The sequence below is a fragment of the Nilaparvata lugens genome, chromosome 5, assembly GCF_014356525.2.
Source record: "Nilaparvata lugens isolate BPH chromosome 5, ASM1435652v1, whole genome shotgun sequence".
NCBI classification, from domain to species: Eukaryota; Metazoa; Arthropoda; class Insecta; order Hemiptera; family Delphacidae; genus Nilaparvata; species Nilaparvata lugens.
In genome coordinates this window covers 5,424,752-5,439,109 of record NC_052508.1, presented here as the reverse complement: position 1 = coordinate 5,439,109, position 14,358 = coordinate 5,424,752, and the positions used below count along the sequence as shown (strand labels likewise).

The window sequence follows — 14,358 nt, the reverse complement described above, 5'->3', positions numbered from 1 at the left end:
TAGGTAAGGAAAGTATTGCTTTCCGAAAAAAATTAAGGTACCCCAATTTCTAAATTTCTATACGTTTCAAGGTCCTCTGAGTCCAAAAAAGTGGTTTTTGGGTATTGGTCTGTATGAGTGTATGTGCGTCTGTGTACATGATATCTCATCTCCCAATTGACGGAATGACTTGAATTTTGGAACATAAGGTCCTTACAATATAAGGATCCGACTCGAACAATTTCGATCAAATGCGATTCAAGATGGCGGCTAAAATGGCGAAAATGTTGTCAAAAACAGAGTTTTTCGCTATTTTCTCGAAAACGGCTCCAACGATTTTTTTTTTTTTTTAAACATCTTTATTGCCCATAAAAACAAAATACAAAATAAAAAACTTACAAAAGAAATATTCTAGATTATAATAATATATTATGCTATTTTACAAATAAATTAAAATTACATGGCATCACTCAGCGGTCAGGGTTTTGCCCTTGCTGAGTGATGCCATGTAATTTTAATTACAGAGAGAGAGTATCAGCTGTTAGACAATATAAAAAATCTGGTGTGGTACACTCACACAACTTTCCTTGCTCATTGAACTGTAAGCCTCAATCTCAAACGAGAATAATTTAGGGGAATAACATCATGACAATTATTGGCGGCAACATACTATTTGCAACTACGATCAGACTACTGTATATGTGTATATATAATTATTGTTTCCAGAGTACTTTTACCTTCGTGTAAATTGTGGAATTAGATGATTTTTTTCAAAGTAGTCAAAACAGCTGTTCTACAGATGAAATATCTTGACTATGACTGTGTACTTTTTATAAACTGCTCTACCTACCTACCTCATGCACGAGATGGAGGTTACAAAGTCCATTTCTCAAGGATAGAGTGGACCCCCCATTAGTTTCCCAGGAAAGAGACTCATGCCAGTTGATAGATCTGATAGATAACTACAGGGTATGAATTTGAAAAAAATCGTTAGAGCCATTTTTGAGAAAATCGTGAAAAACATGGTTTTTAGTCATTATTCGCCATTTTTCTCAATAATATTACGGAGCTCCTGAAATTTTCCCAGAAATGAGACTCATGTCAGTTGATAGGGCTTATAAATAGCTATCCATGGTATAAATTTGAAGAAAATCGTTAGAGCCGTTTTCGAGGAAAACCGTGAAAACATGGTTTTTTAGTGATTATTCGCCATTTTTCTCAATAATATACGGAGCTCCTGAAATTTTCTCAGAAATGAGACTCATGTCAGTTGATAGGGCTTATAAATAGCTATCCATGGTATAAATTTGAAGAAAATCGTTAGAGCCGTTTTCGAGAAAACGGTGAAAAACATGGATTTTTAGTCATTATCCGCCATTTTTCTCAAGAATATTATGGAGCTCCTGAAATTTTCTCAGAAATGAGACTCATGCCAGTTGATAGGGCTTATAAATAGCTATCCATGGTATGAATTTGAAGGAAATCGTTAGAGCCGTTTTCGAGAAAACCGTGAAAAACATGGATTTTTAGTCATTATCCGCCATTTTTCTCAAGAATATTACGGAGCTCCTGAAATTTTCCCAGGAATGAGACTCATGTCAGTTGATAGGGCTTATAAATAGCTATTCATGGTATAAATTTGAAGAAAATCGTTAGAGCCGTTTTCGAGAAAAACGTGAAAAACATGGTTTTTTAGTAATTATCCGCCATTTTTTCCGCCATCTTGAATTGGATTTTATTGAATTTCTTATTGTCGGATCCCCATGGTATAAGGACCTTAAGTTTAAAATTTCAAGTCAATCGGTTAATTAGGAATGGAGTTATCGTGTTCACAGACATACACACACACACACATACACACATACACACACACAGACCAACACCCAAAAATCATTTTTTTGGACTCAGGGGACCTTGAAACGTATAGAAAACATGAAATTAGGGTACCTTAATTTTTTTTGGAAAGCAATACTTTCCTTACCTATGGTAATAGGGCAAGGAAAGTAAAAATTTATTTACTAATAATCAAAGCTACAAAAAATCGAAGTTAACAATAAATTACTAGTCTAGTAATTATAATATTGACTGATGTCGAAGAAAAATTTTGTATCACCACTTATTTATCTGTTCCATCCTCTGTCTACCCCTATTAGAAAGATATTCTGACAATGCATTGGCATTATATTTATTATTTTTGAGCTAAGATACCCCAATTGTCTTCGCACTATTGTCAAATCTGAATAGTTAATATTATAAATGTTATGAGATGTAACTCTCAGGTTATACATAGAAACGTTATTATTCACTGTAAATTCCTCCTTCCTCATCCATGCATAATAGAGAAGTTTCTTTATATAAATTGACGTACTGTCATCACTTTAAATTCGGCAAATGTTTCACTACTAGAAAAAGCTCTTGGCTTATTAAGAATTGCTTTTATTATCATTTTTTGAAATGTAAAAATTTATTCATGAAAACATCATACGCTCCTCCCCATACCACTAACCCATATTGCAGCACCGATTGAACATAGGCAAAGTAAAGGACCCTAAGTAATTTAATGTCTAATATTTTACGGACTTTATAAAAGATAACGGAAATAAATTTTAAGCGTTTACAAATATATTCTATATGAGGCTCCCACTTAAGGTTACAATCAACCATGATGCCCAGATACTTTATAGATTTTTCATTTTTTAGTTTAGGGCATGCACAATCCTTCCATTTCTCAAAAACACAATTTGTATGTATTTTTAAATTCATAGCATCATTTGGTTGACCAACTATTGTAGGAGAAAATGTAATTATCCAATTGCAAACTGTTAGCAACTGTTGATTCTATTAAATGATTCACTATGAGGGGATAGCAGACCTCGTATGTCTCCAGCGTTATTGTCCTGTCACCAGCTGGCTCATATCTTTGTTTTTAAGTAGACTTGAGATGCGCGACAACACTAGCGTCAGGTGATCAATTTTCGTAACGGCAAGGAAAGTTATGTGAGTGCGCCACACCAGATTTTTGTGTAGTGTCTCTCCAACGTTAGTAGACAGTCTACTAACTTTGGTGTCTCTCATCGAATTTCCATCGTAGCTGTTCACCCTGTTGTCAATATTTGCAGTAGCAGAAGTTTCTGGGATGATTTACAGCATTTAATTGGGATTTTCGTTTAATAATAGCTATTGTTGACATTCATATTGTCCAAATTTCAAGTGTGCTGAAACAGCTGAACAAATAACTTTCTATTATTTGTGTTAATTATTCAAGAATCAAAACATTTCTAATGATATCAACATATTGCCATTTAGAAGTATAAAAAAGTATGAATTCAAACCCCCAATTGACACATAATTGAACATTATCTTTTAGGTTATTTGGACAAATTTAAATCCACCCAATGTGAGATCCTCACCATGTTGTGGTCGATGACGGCATTTACGCACAAACGAAAACCCAGCTTAACAATTCATTAAGAAAAACAGTATAATCATAGACTATTTGAAAAAATCTGGTGTGGCGCACTCGCACAACTCACCTTGCCGTTATGAAAATGTATCACCTGACGCTAGTGTTCACGCGCATCTCAAGTCTACTATTCAAAGATCTAAGCCAGCTGGTGACAGGACAATTACGCTGGAGACACACGAGGTCTGCTATCTCTTTATAGTGAATCATTTAATAGAATCAAAAGTTGCAATTGAATAATCACAATTTCTTGAATTTCAAGTTTATTTTCAATTCTAGTTGAAAATGTTACTGAAATTAATTGTAGAGATTTTCATGCTCAATCTTTTCCACTTGAATTTTATTGTTTAAATTGTATCTGAAGCCTGATAATTTTGAATCTAAAATCAAACTTTGCATATATGGGGCGGAGCTCCTGAAATTTTTACAGATATGAGACTTAAGGCAGTTGATAGAGCTTATCAATGACTATTTCAGGTATAAATTTAATCAAAATCGTTGGAGCAGTTTTCGCGAAAAACCCTGTTTTTGACAACATTTTCGCCATTTTAGCCGCCATTTTGAATTGCATTTGATCGAAATTGTTCGTGTCGGATCCTTATATTGTAAGAACCTTAAGTTCCAAATTTCAAGTCATTCCGTTAATTGGGAGATGATATATCGTGTACACAGACGCACATACACTCATACACACACACATACAGACCAATACCCAAAAACACTTTTTTGGACTCAGGGGACCTTGAAACGTATAGAAATTTAGAAATTGGGGTACCTTATTTTTTTTGGAAAGCAATACTTTACTTACCTATGGTAAAAGGGCAAGGAAAGTAAAAACAGTATAATCATAGACTATTGTGAAAAAAGGATGCCTCTTGCTATAGTATGGTAAAAAGCAAGTTCAGTTCGATTTAAGGTTGAAAATTTCATAGAAAGCCAAAATACTCACAGTCTATTTGAGGGAGATGTCGTGTATTGTATGAAGGGAGAGACGAGTAGCCTACCTTCCAGTTGTAAGTTTGTCGGAATGAGACTGTTTCTCGAATGAAGGCTGTCAGGGTGTCTTCAGCTCCCTGTGGGCAAGAGGGGGGTGGAAAGGGTGTATGATGGTACAAAGGTACCTGTCTGAACCCTTCGCGGTGGAAGGCGCTTTCACATTCACTTTAAACTGACACATCATTGCTTATGCTTACCATCCAACCAACACTGGCCGTGTAAGTTTCACCAGAGGGGAAAAACCTTTTTCACGGGTTTTCACCGCTCACACACATCAATTGCAAATCGTCTATCGGCTGCTGCTTGTCAACCATTATTCCTTCTTCTACTCGTTCTTATTCTTTTGTTTTTCTTTCATGGTTTTTTCTCCTTCAACCCTTATTCTGCACCTATGTAGTCAGATATTCTCCTGTTACTTACATTTCTATTTATTTGCTTTTTCGATTGTAGCTTGAAGTAACTGAGTGACTTGAGGAGAAAACCCTTCTTCTTTTTCTTCTTCATTTCTATTTTACTTTTCTGTTTCTTTCTTCTCCTTTCTTATCTTTTTCACCTGATCCCATTTGCTTTTTAGATTGTAGCTTCAAGCTTCTTCATCATCATCTTCTTCTTCTTTTTTTCCTTTTCTTTTTCCTTTTTCTTTTTCTTCTCCTGTCTCCTTCTTCTTCTCCTTCTTCTTCTTCTTCTCCTTCTCCTCCTTTATCCACCTCTTCTTCTTCTTCTTTTCTTCCCCCTCCTCCTTCTCCTCTCCCATTCCTCCCTCCTCCTCCTACTCCTCCTACTCTTTTACTTCTCCTCCTCCTCCACCACCTCCTCCTCATCCTCCTTCATCTTCTCCTACTTCTTCTACTTCTCATCTTTTTCCTTCTCCTCCAACACCTTCTCACTTTTTCTTGTTTTGAATGAAAAAGACTAAGAAATTGTCAAAAAACCACAGATTTATTGATACTTAGAAAGACCGGTTTCGGTCAGAGAAAACCTCTGAGTTTATCAGAGATTGACAATGGTGTAATAACCGAAACCCGGTCTTTCTAAGTATCAATAAATCGGTGGTTTCTTGACAATTTCTTAGTCTTTTTCATTCAATATGAATAATCACCACAATATCAAATTCTCAACTACAAAAAAAATTTATTGTTTTCCTGTTTCCTCCTCTTCTTCTATTCTAACTTCCCTCCTTTCTGTCTCTGTCCTATCACAATAAAATCCTCTTTGTTCTATTTTCGTAGATGTATAGTAGAAGCAATAGTGCAGATACAAGGGACACCATAGTGCGGTGATTGTTATCAGACACAATACACAGACAGCTATTATTGAAACAGTCTTAATACAATGATGGCAATAAAATGATAGCTGTCAGTTCATGTCTGTTGTGTCGTGTATCAGATAGATTCTCCATCCTGTAGTTGACCACAATATTGTTTTACTACAGTTACCTTGAAAAGGGGCCATTGCTGCACTGATTACAGAACGCAAAGAATCACTTTTCCGCTCTAGTGCGGGAAAAATTTTTTCCTCCACCTACTGTCTAAAGTACTTACTTTACTCCCTGAAACCTAATACTAAAGTGTCACTTTTTCGCTCTCGGTAGTAAAAAACAGAAAAACTCCCTAGGGAGTAAAGGTGACTCCATTTAAATAACATGGGGAGCATCTCTATTTTGAAACTTACATTGTAATAGGTTAGAAGGTCTAAGCTCAGATGAGAAAGCATAATAGAGGTGTCTGTCATTGAGTCAACTGAATTCAATACCACAACCAGAAATATGATTAACTCATGAAATATATGTTTGTATGATAATTATTATATTCTTAATATTAGTAGACAATGAAAAATTTATACAATTTTTTAAATATTTTATTCTATTCAAAATACTAGCCAACAAATATTTTTGATCTGCAATTCAAATCTGAACCGCGTGATCTGGAGTCAGCCATTTTTGGTAGCTGCTCAGCTGATATAATTGTTACAACTTTTGCCGATAGACAGCGCAATCGGCAGTGCCAATCAGACTACCGGTTTTTAGGCTTTAGATTTAGGTTATGTTGTTAGGAATCATTGTCACCAATACGTAAGTTATTAGAATGATTTTATTTGCAGTTTCTATAAAAAAATGTAGATGGAGGAAAAATGTTGTGTACATCACAAGCGAAAAATACTTTTTCTTCCTCAGGAAAATTGCTGCCCTCGGCTTCGCCTCGGGCTTCAAACTTTTTCCCACAGGGAGAAAAAGTCGTACTTTTCACTCTAGATATACAAATAACTATTTCTGCACTCCAGATTTGCAACATGGCAATGCAAAATAGTTAGTAGGCTATATGGGGCACCAGTGCAGCAAAATCAAAATTAAGTTGGTAACAGTGACTGTGGTGCACGTTATAATAATATTAAGGAGACCGAGGACAGCGACAGCCACCACATTCAGCACACAGCCGTCTTCAGACATTTACTACTACATTATTTAATTTGACAATAAATAAGGTTTTTATTAATAATGAAATTACACAGAAAAACATTTGTTGCATTTCAGGGAATTTTACTCATAATTACCCACTTTTCATAGTCAATGGTAACTGTAGGAAATATTTAATGTGAAATACGTGCGCAAAGTTCGTTTGCTGCACTCAAGAAACCATTATTCCGCACTCGCCTACGGCTCCTGCGTAAACGTTTCTCTCGGTGCAGCAAACTGTCACTTTGCGCACTAGTTGCGCAAATAACTATTCTACAATCATTCTTCGTTTTCCCCCATTCTCATTGGCTACTTCCTTATTTTTTTTCTTTAAGCTCTATTTGTCTTTTTTGGGAGGTTTATGGTCGTCCTCTCCTCTCTCTGTATTTTTTTTCAGATCAAGTGCCGGTTGCACAAAAGCCGGTCAAATTTTAAACGTGATTCATTCCACGAGAACCAATCAGAGAAGGCGTTTTTGAAAATACGTTTTTGAGAAAACAGGAAAACAAGAAAATGTGAGGAGGTCTGGGACAAAAAGGAGAAAGATGAGAAGTAGTTGAAGATGAAGGAGGAGGAGGAGGAGGGGGAGGAGAATGAGAAGGAGAGGAGGAGATGGAGAAGGAGAGGAGGAGGAGGAGATGGAGAGGAGGAGGAGTAGGAGACAGAGGAGAAGAAGAGGAAGGAGAGGAATAGTGAATGGGATTGAAGAATATTTATGACAGAGAACAGTTTGACAGAAGAGTGACATAGCAGGAAAAGAAAAAGAAGAAGAGAAGAAGAAGAAGAAGAAGAAGAAGAAGAAGAAGAAGAAGAAGAAGAGAAGAAGAAGAAGAAGAAGAAGAAAAAGAAGAGGAAGAAGAAGAAGAAGATGACAGGAGAAGAAAAAGAAGAAGAACAAGAAGAAAAGAACGTGAAGGAGATGAGTAGATTGTTGAGAATTAGAACAAAAAGAAAAAGGAGAAGCCTCAAGCTACAATCGAAAAACAAATAAATAGATATGGAAGTAACAGGAGAATATCTGACTACATAGGTTCAGAATAAGGGGTGAAGGGGAAAAAACTTGAAAGAAAAATAGAAGTTGATTCTAGGACCACACAGGCACACAGGCACACAGGCACACAGGCACACAGGCACTCACATCTTCTGTTATCGACAGACGACGAAATTATCATCTGTTTTCCCAAATATGAATAATTATTATCCTTTTCATGTCCTTCAGCGAGTTTTCCCAGGGATGAAACACAGTGCAATCGAATTTTTATATCATGAACCTACTATGTTTTAAATTTTGTGGAAATCGTTAGAGCCGTTTTCGAGATCCGTTGGACATATATAATCATATAAATAACGAAATATATAAATATATACGGAAATTGCTCATTTAATAGTATAGGAATATCAAATGGAAAAATGAAACAGATTATTTAGCAGGGAGGGTGAACGTCCGGAGTTTTTTATAACGCATCAATCACATGATTCTAATTTTGAAGGGGGTGGGAGTGAGTGAGAGAACCATAAATAGTTTGAGTTGTGATAGACGAAAGTGGTATTTCCGTTCCAATCCAAACTGTAACGGATATAAGAACCCAGTCGGGCGATCGACCTCAAATATACTCAAATATTCAGATGCCAGATCGCTTCTTCCCCTCTCTTACACACTCACACGCTCTCTCTTTCACCTTAACAGCATTTCTCACTTACTCTTAACCCTTTCTCCTTCATTCTCTCTCTCCCTTTCTTCCGCACTCACTCGCTCTCCCTTTCAACCCTAACAGTATTTCTCACTTACTATCAACCCTTTCTCCTTCATTCTCTCTCTCCCTTTCTTACACACTTTCTCGAAGGATACTTCGAGTATTCTCTCTCTCCTTTTCTTACACACTTTCTCGAAGGATACTTCGAATATTCTTTCCGAAGAATGGACATTGATGTGTCCAAAGCTCCGCCAATTTATGTAGATGCATAACAATATTATCTACTTTATCTATAGTTATTACAAATTGCTTTTTTTCATATCATATACAGCACAATAATTATTTTCATAGTTTATATTTTGTAAATTCATCTATAATTTTACTGTATTGTAAGCTATTGTATATGAGTGTATAAGCCAGTATATATTGTAATCTACATAAATAAAGTAATCAATCAATCAATCGCTCTCACAATCAATCAGTATTTCTCACTTACTCTTAACCCTTTCCCCTTCATTCCCTCTCTCCATTTCTTACACACTCTCTCACTCTCTCTTTCACCCTAACTGTATTTCTCACTTACTCTTAACCCTTTCTCCTTCAATCACTCTCTCCCTTTCTTACACACTCTCTCGCTCTCTCTTTCGACTCTAACAGTATTTCTCACCCTCAACCTTTTCTCCTTCATTCTCTCTCTCCCTTTCTTACACACTCTCACACTCTCGCTTTCTCTTTCGACCCTAACAGTATTTCTCACTTACTCTTAAACCTTTCTCCTTCATTCTCTCTCTCCCTTTCTTGCACACTCTCTAGCACCCTCTCTCATATCTTCTCTACCTTCTCCTCTTCGTTTCTTACATTTCCTCTCCTTTTCCAGCCAATGTCAAATCATGTCGGAATCGATAGCCTTCAGTTTGGCCTTGAATTAGCATTGAGATGTCGAGCTTGCAATTTTGCGCTGTAATTCGATATGGTTGTGAAGAATGCACTTCAGCTACCATTCAAGGAAGTTTATTAATGGAGATTTGGTGGAATAATAGAAGGATTTCAACGTGGAATGCTTCCTTTTTACTAAAGGAATAGAAGGAGTTCAATACCGGAAAATAAGCCTACTGTTTGAATAATTGACCGAGCGAAGTGAGGTCTAAGATTCAAGTCGACGGTTTGGCATTTCTCTTAATGTTTAAATGTTTGAATGTTTAAATGTTTGAATGTTTGAATGTTTGAATGTTTGAATGTTTAAATGTTTATATGTTTATATGTTGCGCATTTACGGCGAAACGCGGTAATAGATTTTCATGAAATTTGACAGGTATGATCCTTTTTTAATTGCGCGTCGAAGTATATACAAGGTTTTTGGAAATTTTGCATTTCAAGGATAATATAAATGGAAAAAGAAGCCTCCTTCATACGCCAATATTACCGTAAAAATCAGACCATAGAATTATTCATCATAAATCGGCTGACAAGTGATTACACAGATGTGTGGAGAAGCCAGTATATTGCTGTATTTCCATAAGGTCTATAGTTTCAATCAGGTACTTGTGGATGAGAATACTGCGTGAGGTCTACTGTTCACAGAACTACTAGTTATTAAACGAAAATCCAAATTAAATGCTGTAATTCACCCCGAAGACTTCTGCTACTGCAAATATTGACAACAGGACAAACAGCTAGATGGAAATTCGATGAGCGCTACTATACAAAAATTATTTTTCAGCCCGGGAATCGAACCCAGCACCTCCTAATTGCCGGTCAGGAATGCTTAACCTTACACCAAACTGACAATTTTTAACAATTTTCACAACTTTAATTTGAATTTTCGTTTAATAATAATTATTCATTAATTAGTATTTGAATAAATGTAACTTTATTTCCAATTTATTTCCATCTGTAGACTGGCTGGCCGCTTCGGCTTTGTATGAAATGAGCGCTGCTATACAGAGATTGTCAGTTTGGTGTAAGGGTAAGCATTCCTGACCGGCAATTAGGAGGTGCTGGGTTCGATTCCCGGGCTGAAAAATAATTTTTGTATAGTAGCGCTCATCGAATTTCCATCTAGCTGTTTGTCCTGTTGTCAATATTTGCAGTAGCAGAAGTCTTCGGGGTGAATTACAGCATTTAATTTGGATTTTTGTTTAATAATAATAATCAATTCATTAGCATTTGAATAATTGCAAGATCTCAGTAATTTCCATCTGTAGACTACTGTTCGATTTTTTCAAATAGTTGATCCACACTATCCACTAATTGATCTAGTATTGCTAATCTTTAATCTACCCTGACTTCACTCATTTAATTTGTAAGAAGATATGAAGCTAACTAAGGCTAGGCGCACACCAGTTATAGTCAAGACAAGACATGATCAGACACGTTTAGTCACAATTCTTCACCTAGTTGCTTATGAAGACATGTCTAATTGCAATGACTAATCAGTGTGAGTTGTGTCATAAGCAGCTATGTAAAGTATTGTGACTAAACGTGTCTAATCATGTCTTGTCTTGTCTTGACTAACTTGTGTGTGCCTAGCCTTAGAGTGGAGTGAATAAAAAAGAAGGGGATAGATGATAAGATTCTTCATTCATGATGGAACGTTTGGAATATCAAGAAACTAAATACTTTATTCTTTATTGATTCATACAATAAATACATCATCAAAATGATAGGGAGAGAAAAGATGAGGTAAGCTTGTGCTATTCTTCTCCCAAATATTTAGATAAGGCTACATATAGTCCGAAATAGGTTAAGTCTTGCAGTTGTTCACTTCACAAAATTTTCAGTCCTGTAAATCAATCTGATAAGGACCAAACTTATCCTTTTCATCTTATTATAACTTCTATTTTGAGTTTTTCTTCAATTCACAGACACATTGATTTCAACCAATTCAACAGGAGAGGAAAATCTGAATAAGAGATTATTCATATTTCAATAATCTGTTTCATTTTTCCATTTGAAGTTTCTCTCTAGAAATCTTATAAGATTTTATTCGAATTACTAATAGTACAAATGTTTTTCCAAAACTAAATTCGGAGTATAGTACTCTTGGAGAATGAGTTCTATAGTGAGGTCCACGTTATAATGGCAGTGGAGAAAGATAGAAGAACAACGTTGACGATCGTCTGTGTTGTCAATGCCTTCTATAGACGGTAGCTGATACATGTTTATCGATGTAATATTTACGGTTCATTCTCTTTTAAAATAATCAATTATATTTTTTTAAGCAAGAAATCTTATTTTTATCAATTTCATAATTAAGATGAAATATTTTGTTAATGAATTATCAATTATACATTGTTAAAAGAAGATCTGGCATTAGAGCGAATCGATAAGGAGATAGCGCTATCCGCTTTGTTGAATGATAGACAAGGATATCAATACCATTGTTAATCAAACCCTGCATTTATAACGTGGACCTCTCTATAATATTTTTACCAGTTTAGAATTGGAATAAAGTATCATTCCCGAATTAATTTCAGTCGAAATTTGAACGAATTGCTAACTAATATTGAAGAAATGAACATTGAAATAGAGTATATGATATTAAATACAGTACTTTACAAGCTACATAATACAGTACTTTGTTATTACACTGAATAGATTACGAATCCATCAAAAAGCTTATGTAGTTGCAAAAATTCCAAAATATATTCCGTCAATCTATGTAGATACTGAATAATATAATCTTATAGTTATTCCAAATTTAACTGTGGGTCCCAGCTAGAGTATAACAGTTGTGAGTGCCCTAGACTTTTCAAATGTGTATTATATTTGATTTTCTTCTGTTATGTATAAAGATGGTTCGCTTATCAAACTCCAGAAGATGTTTATCATTGTTTGGTATTTTTTAGAAAAATAAATTGAAATTGTGATTGAATCAAAATTTGGGAGAGGAATAGCACAAGGTCACCTTATTTTTTCTCTCCCTATCATTTTGATGATGTAATTATTTATCTTTTAAATTCATCTCGTAATTGTTTACAAGATATTAATATCAAAATTTGGGAGAGGAATAACACAACGTTACCTTATTTTTCTTTCCCTATCATTTTTATGATATACTTGTTTATCTTGTTAATTTATCTCGTAATTATTTACAATATATTTATATCAACAGTTCAAGTAGGATGAAGACAAAAGAAGAAATATACTTATTGTATGAATGAATGAATTAATGAATAAAAAAACCAACCCGAACTAAAAATTCAGCTCAATTAATAGAACAACCTGAACTAAAATTCTTTAAACGAACTAATTAAAGAAAAGCTTCAAGGTTTGTTCTGTGACAACTTACTATTTTTGAGATCTGTTTCCAAGGAAATAGTGCAATTTGGTTCCGTGTTTACTGTGTAACGTTATTTTTTCTATAACGTGTGCCCTGCTTGGCCGCAGTCGGTAGAGCAAAGATTTTTGAATATATAAAGTATTTTTTGTGACTCCTGAAAGACAAATAGCACCAGTTTCTTACCAGCTCTTCTAGGAGCTCAAACAATTCTCTGCTTTCGCTGGCTGCAAACGTCGGCCGCTTTAACAGTTCACAGTTTTTGTGACTGATTTGGTTGACTCCACAAAAATATAGATGCAGGAGAGGTAGATAGATATAAGGGCTCTGATTATCGTACTAGACAATGCGGTATCGCCACCAATGACACCCGCCACCATTCACCAAAGTGGTCAGCAATGAAAAATGATACCGAGCGGAATCAAAGGCAACACTCTATCAGAATACCTTATAAATTCTATTAATTTATATTGTTGCTGCAACTTAATACTATGACCATTGATTTTCTTCGAATCAGATGTGCTGGTACTGGATAATTTAAATAAATCTCGGGAACGTATTATTTCCAAAGATTTAACAATCACTGCTGTATATTGCTGATTGATCCAACTTATTCGGTGAAGAATACAGTTGGTTGATAATTTCAATAATATGTCAACAGTAACAATAAAATAGAATATAAGTAGTTCTGTCAGAACTACTCATGAATGCCTCTCTTTGAAAATATAGGAATTTAATTTGTTGATTTCCTATGTTGAAATTGATTGAATGAAACTACATGAATGATGGAATAATTTTAATGTTGGAATGAAAAAATTGAACTCTGGATAAAATATTGATATAAACTGTTACAAGTGATACACAAACTATGCCGGTTGAAGACATCACAGGTGGCAATCATATGATTCGCCACAAAACATTGCTGCCTGTTATAATAAACACGTTATAATGCCAGTGATTAGCAATGGTATTGAAACATGGCATGCAATTGGAACAGTAATAATAATTTTATGAATTTAGTCTATTGGTAACCGATTGGTGATGAAAAATGGTTTCATTCTCGATCACTCATTGAGAAGTACAATACATTTTTATATCTGATAAGCAGGAAACCCGTAAGGGTCTTTTAAAACTTGACGTAACGAAATCTTGAAGAATTGAAAATAGGCCTATAATAATAATAAATTAAAAATTTTTGTGGTCGAGGGTACAACACGACCAGAGGAGTTTATTCAAAATATAGATGACTAGCCGTCAGGCTCACTTCGCTCGCCATATCCGTCTAGTAAGTCATAAGCCAGTTTATATTGTAACCTACATAAATAAAGTACTCAATCAATCAATCTAGTCAGGGGGCTCCGCCCCCTGGACCCCCGACTGGATCGTTCAAGAATGAGATCAGCAGGCTCGTTTCGCTCGCCTGCATTTTTATCATATGTTAGGACGATCCAGTCGGGGGTCCAGACTAAACGTCTGGTTAAACGGATATGGCAAG

General features: G+C 35.3%; 1 protein-coding gene across 1 annotated transcript in view; it reads right to left on the bottom strand.

The window, feature by feature from the left end:
- Positions 1-4,619, bottom strand: part of LOC111061701 — a 30,665-nt gene extending 26,046 nt beyond the window's left edge. Inside the window, exons 1-2 of the mRNA XM_039429353.1 lie at positions 4,564-4,619; positions 4,392-4,475 (exon numbers count right to left, since the gene is read on the bottom strand). Coding sequence (XP_039285287.1) covers positions 4,392-4,475; positions 4,564-4,619 — 140 coding nt within the window. The remainder of the gene's footprint in view (positions 1-4,391; positions 4,476-4,563) is intronic.
- Between the last annotated feature and the right edge of the window lie 9,739 nt (positions 4,620-14,358).